At 51.1% G+C, this 9,435-nt stretch overlaps 1 protein-coding gene across 1 annotated transcript in view; it reads left to right on the forward strand.

Annotated features, from left to right (window-relative positions):
• Nucleotides 1–9,136, forward strand: part of LOC107307343 (chromodomain-helicase-DNA-binding protein 8-like) — a 24,135-nt gene extending 14,999 nt beyond the window's left edge. Inside the window, exons 4-7 of the mRNA XM_015850842.2 lie at nt 842–1,037; nt 5,417–5,583; nt 8,850–8,892; nt 9,065–9,136. Coding sequence (XP_015706328.1) covers nt 842–1,037; nt 5,417–5,583; nt 8,850–8,892; nt 9,065–9,136 — 478 coding nt within the window. The remainder of the gene's footprint in view (nt 1–841; nt 1,038–5,416; nt 5,584–8,849; nt 8,893–9,064) is intronic.
• Nucleotides 9,137–9,435: the final 299 nt, after the last annotated feature.

Consider the following 9,435-nt stretch of genomic DNA (forward strand, 5'->3'; position numbering starts at 1 on the left):
TGGGGTAAATATCCCAAGTTTTGGGTTCTCCATGCGAAATATCGGGTGAATATCCCAAGTTTTGGGGTAAATATCCCAAGTTTTGGGATCTCCATGAGAATTTCGGGTTGAATATCCCAAGTTTTGGGGTAAATATCCCAAGTTTTTGGGTAAATATCCCAAGTTTTGGGTTCTCCATGAGAAACTTGGGTTGAATATCCCAAGTTTTGGGTTCTCCATTCGAATTATGGGGTAAATATCCCAAGTTTTGGGTTCTCCATGAGAAACGTGGGTTGAATATCCCAAGTTTTGGGTTCTCCATGCGAAATATCGGGTGAATATCCCAAGTTTTGGGGTAAATATCCCAAGTTTTGGGTTCTCCATGTGAAATATGGGGTAAATATCCCAAGTTTTGGGTTCTCCATTCGAATTATGGGGTAAATATCCCAGGTTTTGGGTTCTCCATGAGAATTTTGGGTTGAATATCCCAAGTTTTGGGTTCTCCATGCGAAATATGGGGTGAATATCCCAAGTTTTGGGGTAAATATCCCAAGATTTTGGGTAAATATCCCAAGTTTTGGGTTCTCCATTCGAATTATGGGGTGAATATCCCAAGTTTTGGGTTCTCCATGTGAAATATGGGGCCAGTATCCCAAGTTTTGGGTTCTCCATGAGTATTTTGGGTTAAATATCCCAAGTTTTGGGTTCTCCGTGCGAAATATTGGGTGAATATACCAAGTTTTGGGGTAAATATCACAAGTTTTGGGATCTTTTCTGGTCCGAATCCCACCCCACACCACCACAAAGACCCCCCAAAACCCCATTATACCCCAAATTTAACCAATTTTTTGGTTTTTTTTAGGTATCTTTACGAGCGGATCGACGGGCGCGTGCGGGGCAACCTCCGTCAGGCCGCCATCGATCGCTTCAGCAAACCCGATTCGGATCGATTCGTGTTCCTGTTGTGTACGAGGGCCGGGGGGCTCGGGATCAACCTGACGGCGGCCGATACCTGCATCATCTTCGACTCCGATTGGAACCCACAGAACGACCTACAGGTGGGGTTTTGGGGTAAATTTATGGGATTTTGGGGTCCCATATTGGGTTTTGGGATCATGCTTGGGGTTTGGGGGTATGGATCGTCTTCGACTCCGATTGGAACCCACAGAACGACCTACAGGTGGGTTTTGGGGTGAATTTATGGGATTTTGGGGTCCCATATTGGGTTTTGGGGGGGATTTGCGGTTAGATTTATGGGATTTGGGGTATAGATTTATGGGAGTTTGGATCAGTCTTGGGTCTTGGGGTAGTGCATCCGTTTTTTTTTTCCTTTTTCGACGTCGATGAGATACCCGACAGAGACGCGCTAAGGGTGGGTTTTGCGGTAATTTAGAGATTTGGGTCCGCATTCTTGGTTTTGAGGTCAATCTTGGATTTTGGGGTCGTGTTGTAGGTTTTGGCTCTTTTGGGGCTCTTTGGGGGTAGTTTGGGGTATGGATCGTCTTCGACTCCGATATGGGAACCATAAGACAAACGAGTCATAGGATCCGGTTATAGGTGGCAAGATACAGACACTTTAATAGACCACAACAAAAGAACTATTCTCGGACCAAACAAAAACACACAGCCCCAAGCATTCCCACAATAATTAGGGCTCTTACACCGATCAAGTCTTAGGATTCGATTCAGAACATCCAGACAACGTTAGCTCAACCGATTCTTGGCAGGACACTACACATAGGGCCGCTCATCCTCTCCACGAGCAACTAGTTTGGGCACGATACACAACTGCCATCAACAATCCACTTAGCCAAAACCGACTACGACTCGACTCCACGAAAACCCACGAGCAAAACAGCCCAACCCCACCCCCATAACAAGTGAGACTCTCTGGACCCACACCGACGACATTTGACCCAAGAGCGCCAACAATCCTAGGCAACGTAGGAACTTTATCGGCTCTCTTTGCCCCAGGTCTTAGAGATTTGCCGCGAGTCATTAGAGACGATATGTCACTTTAAGAGCCGACGTATCACAAACATGAACCAGGTCGGCATCACGACAGCAAAAAAGCGACACGCGCCAGCGGAGCCAACCCATCCGGGAGATAACTGACCCGCGCCAACCAACAACGGCACCACAAATACACAATCAGACCACACTCATCAATCGAACTTACCCCGATACTGGACCACAACCAGCGAACCCACCCCTACAGGGTGGTTTGTTTGGGACGTAATTTATGGGGTTTTGGGTCAGGGTCGGGGTTTTGGAGGTCCCATCTTGGGTTTTGAGACCCGTTTCTCCCTGGGGTTTTGGGTTCCCATCTTTGTGTTTTGCGGTCCAGTTGGGCGTAGTTTGGGTAAGGATCGTCTTCGACGTTCGATTGGACCAAGAACGAGCCTACAGGTGGTTTGGGGCAATTTATGGGGTTTTCGGTTCAATTATGGGGATTTCGGTTCAATTTATGGGGTTTTGGGGTCGTGTCTTGGGTTTTAGGGTCGATTTGGGATCATGTGTTGGGTTTTGGGGTCCATTGGGGGTCGTTTGGGGTATGGATCGTCTTCGACTCCGATTGGAACCCAAAGAACGACCTAGAGGTGGATTTGGGGGGATTTGTGGGGTTTTTGGGTGGATTTATGGCTCTTTTGGGGTCTTGGGTTTGGGGTCTTGGGTCTGTTTTGGGGCTTGGGGTGGGTATACCGAAGGGCCGGCGGGGCTCTGGGATCAAAGCTGACGGCGGCGATACCTGCATCATCTTCGCTCCGATTGAACCCACAGAACGACCTACGGGGAGTTTGGGGGTGATTTATGGGGTTTTGGCATGTCTTGGGTTTTTGAGATGCCCATCTTGGACTTTTGGGTTGCATCTTTGGGTCTTATGGCATCAGTCTTGGTGTTTGGGTATGGATCAATCTTCGACTCACGAATTGGAACCACAGAGAGACCTACGGTGGGTTTTTTGGGGGCAATTTACTAGGATTTTTGGGTCGTCTTGGGTTTGGGGATCCCATCTTGGATTTTGGGGGTCGCGTTGTAGGTTTATGAGCGCAATTTATTGGGGTTTTGGGTCCAGTTGCGGGGTGTTGGGGTTGGATGTCTTCGACTGCAGTTGGACCCACACGAACGACCTACAGGTGGGTTTTGGCGGATTAATCCTTATGGATATTGGGTCATGTTTGGGCTTTATGGATCCCATCTTGCGAGTTTGGCGGCTCCCATCTTTGGAGTTTGGGATCATTGTTCTTGGCGATTGTGGGATATGTTCGTCTTCGACTCCGATTATGGAAACCAAAAACGACCTACAGGTGGGTTTTGGGGTGATTTATGGGATTTTGGGGCTGCGCGTAGGTTTTGGGGTCCATTGGGGCGGTAGTGTTTTATGGATCGTCTATCGACTTCAATTTGGAACGCCATAGGCGACTTACAGTTAGGATTTTGAGGGGATTATGGATTTCGGGGGATTTATGGGGTATTTGAGCGGTGGCCCATATTGGGTTTTGGGTGGATTTGAGAGGAGGTTGGTTTGGGGTCCATTGGGTAAGTTTTGGGTCTGGGGGATGGTAAGGATGTTGGGTTTGGGTCTTTGGGGCTCTATTGGGGTCTTGGGCTCTTTTGGGGTTTGGGTTTGGAGTCTTGGGTTTGTTAGGACGTTGGGTTTGGGGTCTTGAGGCTCGATTGGGGTCTTGGGTCTTTTGGCGTTCTTGTTTTTGGGGTCTTCTGGGCTGTTTTGGGATTTTGGGGTGTTAGAGGCCGGGGCGTCAGGGAATCAACTTGACGGGCGGCGATACCTGCATCATCTTCGACTCCGATTGACCCACAGACACGACCTAAGGTGGGTTTTGGCGTACATTTATGGTGTTTTGGTAATGCTTCTTGTGTTTGGGATCTCCGTTTTGTATTTTTGGGGTCCCATCTTTGGGTTTTGTTGATGTCTTGAGTGTTGGGCTGATGGATCGTCTGCGGGACTCGATGGGAACCCACAGCAACGACCTACAGTGGGTATTTGGCGGCAATTTATGGGGTTTCGCGTTCCAATTTAGGAGGTTTTGGGGCAATTTATGGGAATTTGGGGGGATTTAATGGAGGGTTGAGGTCCGGCGTCGTAGGTTTTGGGTCCATTGGATAGTTGTGGGTATGGATCCGTCTGTCGATCCGAATTGGAACCCACAGAACGACCTACAGGTGGGCTATTTTTGGGGTAATTTATGGATTTTTGGGTCATGTCTTGGGTTTTGGGATCCCATCTTGGATTTTGGGGTCGTGTTGTAGGTTTTGGGGCAATTTATGGGGTTTTGGGGTCCATTGGGGGTAGTTTGGGGTATGGATCGTCTTCGACTCCGATTGGAACCCACAGAACGACCTACAGGTGGGTTTTGGGGTAATTTATGGGGTTTTTGGGTCCCATGTTGGGTTTTGGGACAGGATTGGGGACCCATTGGTGGGTTCCCATTGATGCCAATGGGATGGGGTCCCCATATAATGGGTCTGGGGTCCCCATTGACCCCCATATAATGGCTCTGGGGTCCCATATAATGGGTCTGGGGTCCCATATAATGGGTCTGGGGTCCCATTAACCCTCTTTTTCCCCCCCCTTAGGCCCAGGGTCCCCATTGACCCCCATATAATGGCTCTGGGTCCCCATTGACCCCCATATAATGGGTCTGGGGTCCCATTAATGACTCTGGGGTCCCCATTGACCCCCATATAATGGCTCTGGGGTCCCCATTGACCCCAATAGGACGGGTCTGGGGTCTTGGGGTCCCATATAATGGGTCTGGGGTCCCCATTGACCCCCATATAATGGGTCTGGGGTCCCTTGACCCCCATATAACGGGTCTGGGGTCCCCATTGACCCCATATAATGGCTCTGGGGTCCCCATTGACCCCATATAATGGCTCTGGGGTCCCCATTGACATCAATAGGATGGGGTCCCCATTGATGCCAATGGGATGGGGTCCCATATAATGGGTCTGGGGTCCCCATTGACCCCCATATAATGGGTCTGGGGTCCCCATTGACCCCATATAATGGCTCTAGGTCCCCATTGACCCCCATATAATGGGTCTGGGGTCCCATATAATGGGTCTGGGGTCCCCATTGATGAGTTTTGGGCCCCCATTGATGCCCATTGATGAGTCTTGGGTCCCCATTGACCCCAATAGGATGGGTCTGGGGTCTTGGGGTCCCATATAATGGCTCTGGGGTCCCATATAATGGGTCTGGGGTCCCCATTGACCCCCATATAATGGGTCTGGGGTCCCCATTGATGCCACCTTGGATGCGTTTGGGGTTCCCATTGATGGGTTCCCCATTGATGCCAATGGGATGGGGTCCCATTAATGGCTTTGGGGTCCCCATTGACCCCCATATAATGGCTCTGGGGTCCCATTAATGGGTCTGGGGTCCCATTAACCCTCTTGTTCCCCCCCATAGGCCCAGGCTCGCTGTCACCGCATTGGTCAGAGCAAATCAGTGAAAATTTACAGGTTGATTACAAGGAATTCTTATGAAAGGGAAATGTTTGACAAAGCTAGCCTGAAGCTTGGCCTTGATAAGGCTGTGCTACAGTCTATGAGCGGCAGGGAGGGCAGCATGCGGGGGTAAGACCCCAAAATGTGGGGATTTTGGGGTAAAATGGGGGGTTTTGGGGGGGAAAATGGGGGGACAGACCCCCAAAATGGGGAGTTTTGGGGGAGAGACCCCAAAAATGGGGGTTTTTTGGGGGGTAAAATGGGGGGACAGACCCCAAAATGGGGGTTTTGGGGGGAAAAGATGGGGGGAGAGACCCCAAAATGGGGGGATGAGACAGCACAATGGGGGGAAGACCACAAAAAGATGGGGGAAAACTGGGGGATTTGGGGGTAAAATGGAGGGTTTTGGGGGGGAAATGGGGGGTTTTGGGGGAGAAATGGGGGGAGAGACCCCAAAAATGGGGGGAAAATGGGGGGGAGACGCCCAAAAATGGGGGGTTTTGGGGGGGTTAAAATGGGGGACAGAGAACCCCAACAATGGGGTGTGTTTGGGGGGTAAATGGGGAATTTGGGGTAAAATATGGGGGAGAGACGCCAGAAATGGGGAGTTGTTGGGGGGTAAATTGGGTTGAGAGACCCCATAATGATGGGGGAAAATGGGGGATGTTTGGGGTAAAATGGGGGGTTTTGGGGACGGAAATGGGGGGTTTTGGGGGGGAAAATGGGGGGTTTGGGGAGGGAAATGGGGGGTTTTGGGGGGAAAATGGGGGAGAAGCCCCCAAAAAAATGGGGAGAAAAATGGGGGATTTGAGGGGTAAGAATGGGGGGTTTGGGGGAAATGGGGGGGTTTATGGCGGGGATAAATGGGGCAGAGGACCCAAAAAATGGGGGAAATAAAGTGAGGGGAGAGACCCCAAAAATGGGGGTTTGGGGGAGAAATGGGGGGAAGCCGACCCAAAAATGGGGGGAAGAGATGGGGGATTTGGGGGTAAAATGGGGGGAGAGAGACCCCAAAAATGGGGGGTTTGGGCGTAAAATGGGGGGAGAGAACACCAAAATTGTGGAGTTTTTTGGGGGGAGAGACCCAAAAAGGGGGTTGGGGGGTAAAATGGGGGGAGAGACACCAAAGAAATGGGGGGGAAAATGGGGGATATTTGGGGTAATAATGTGGTGGGATTTTGGGGTTATATGGGCTCAAAGACCCAAAAATGGCGGGAGAGACCCCAAAGAATGGGGGGAGAGACCCCAAAATATGGGTGGGATAATGGGGGGAGATGACCCAAAAATGGGGGGTTTTGGGGTGTTTATAGGGGATATGGGGGGAAGAAGCCCAAAAATGGGGGGTTTTGGGGGGAAAAATGGGGGGAGAGACCCCAAAAATGGGGGGGACAGACCCAATAAATGGGGGGAGGGAGACCCAAAAATGGGGGACAGATCCCAAAAATGGGGGGAGGACCAAAAATGGGGCGAATGGGGATTTGGGTAAAATGGGGGGTTTTTGGGGAAATGGGGGGTTTTTTGGGGAGAAATGGGGGTTTGGGGGGAAAATGGGGATAAAAAATAAGAGCCCCAAAAATGGGGGAAATAAGGGGGGAGAGACCCCAAAAATGGGGGATTTGAGGGGGAAAAATGGGGGGTTTGGGGTTTTATAGGGGATAGGGTGGGAAGACCCGTCCCAAACCCCAATATATGGGGTAGGGGTGGGAGAGACCCTAATGAGGGGAAGAGACCCCAAAAATGGGGGGTTTGGGGGTAAAATGGGGGTTAAAGATCCCAATATTTGGGGTTTGGTGGGATATGAAACCCAAAATATGGGGGGTTGGGGGGAAATTTGGGGGAAGAGACCCCAAATAATGGGGGGAATAAAATTGGGTGGATTTGGGGTGTAAAATGGGGATTTTTGGGGTTATGATGGGGCTCAAAGACCCGAAAAATGAGGGAGAGACCCCAAAAATGGGGGGTTTGGGGGGATAATGGGGGATATAGGGTGGGCATAGACTCCATATATTGGGGGGAAGAGACCCAAATAATGGGGAGAGACCCCTAAAAATGGCGGGAAATGGATTTGGGGGTAAAATTGTGGGGACAGACCTCAAAATGGGGGAAAATGGGGGAAAATGGGGAAAATGGGGGGAGGGACCCCAAAAATGGGGGGAAAATGGGGATTTGGGGGTAATGAATGGGGTGAGAGACCCCAGAAAATGGGGGGTTTTGGGGTAAAATGGGGGAGAGACCCAAAAAATGGGGGTTTGGGTGGGAGAAATGGGGGGATGAGACCCCAAAATGGGGTAATGGGGGAGAGACCCCAAAAATGGGGGATAAATGGGGGATTGTGGGGGGGTAAAAATGGATGGTGTTTGGGGGGAAATGGGGGGTTCTTTTCGGGGTGAGAAGAATGGGGGAGAGAACCCCGAAAAAAAGTGGGGAAAAATGGGGGGAGAGACCCCAAAATGGGGGGTAGCCCATATGCCCCCATTGACCCCATAGAGACCCGCATAGAGTCCCTATAGCCCCCATATTGACGCCATTAGAGCCCCAATAGAGTCCTATAGGCCCATATTGAACAGCCCATAGGGCCCCATATTGACCCCATAAGGGCCCATAGGTGTCAATCCTGCCCCACAATATTGCCGCATAGATCCATCAGTTCTCCAAGAGGAATGCGAGGACCTATTGCGTAAAGGCGCCTACGCCATAGCCCCCATTTGAAACCATTAGAGCCCAAGACCCCATAGCCTCCCCACTAGGCCCCATATGACCCCATAGGCCCTATAGGGTCTCCTGCCCAGCATATTGCCCATAGAGTCCAGTCAGTTCTCCAAGGAAGGAGCATCGAGGACCTGCTGCGTAAAGGCGCCTACGCCCATAGCCCCCAATTGACCCATACGAAGCCATAGAGTCCCTATGCCCCCGTATGACACATAGGCCCCAATATTGACCCATAGGGCCCTATTTAGGGTTTCATCCTGCCGCACATATTGCCTCCATATGATCCATCAGTTCTCCAAGAAGGCAGATCGAGGACGCTAATTGCGTAAGATGGCGCCTACGCCCATAGCCCCCATTGACCCATAGAGCCCCATAGAGTCCTATAGGCCCCATATTGTGACCCCATAGGGCCCCATAATTGACGCCCATATGGGCCCTATAGGGTCCATTCCTGCCCACCATATTGCCCCATAGATCCATCAGTTTCTCGCAAGAAGGAGTATTTGCGGACCTATTGCGTGACAAGGCGCGCTACGCCCATTAGCCCCCATTGACCCCATAGAGGCCATAGGACGTCCTATAGCCCGCCAGTATTGACCCCATAGAGCCCATAAGAGTCCTATAGCCCCCATATTGACCGATAGGGCCCTATACGGGTCATCCTGCCCGCACATATTGCCCCATAGATCCATCAGTTCTCCTAAGAAGGAGATTCGAGGTACCTATTGCGTAAAGGCCCGCCTAAAAACGCCCATAGCCCCGCATTGAAACCCCATAGAGCCCCAAATAGCAGTCTATACGCCCCCATATGGACCCATAGAGCCCCATAGAGTCCTATAGCCCCATATTGACCCATAGGGCCCATATTAGGGTGCATCCTGCCCCACATATTGCCCCATAGATCCATCAGTTCTCCAAGAAGGAGATCGAGGACCTATTGCGTAAAGGCGCCTACGCCCATAGCCCCCATTGACCCCATAGAGCCCCATAGAGTCCTATAGCCCCCATAGGGCCCCATATTGACCCCATAGGGCCCTATAGGGTCATCCTGCCCACATATTGCCCCATAGAGGTCATTCAGTTCTCCCAAGAAAGGAGATCGAGGACCTGTTTGCGTAAAGGCGCTCTACGCCCATGAGGCCCCTTTGACCCCATAGAGCCCCATAGAGTCCTATATGCCCCCATATTGACCCCATAGCGGCCCCATATTGCCCCATAGGGCCCTATAGGTCATCCTGCCCACAATATTGCCCCGATAGATCCATCAGGCTC

This window comes from Coturnix japonica, unplaced genomic scaffold (genome assembly GCF_001577835.2).
Source record: "Coturnix japonica isolate 7356 unplaced genomic scaffold, Coturnix japonica 2.1 chrUnrandom553, whole genome shotgun sequence".
Classification (NCBI taxonomy): domain Eukaryota; kingdom Metazoa; phylum Chordata; class Aves; order Galliformes; family Phasianidae; genus Coturnix; species Coturnix japonica.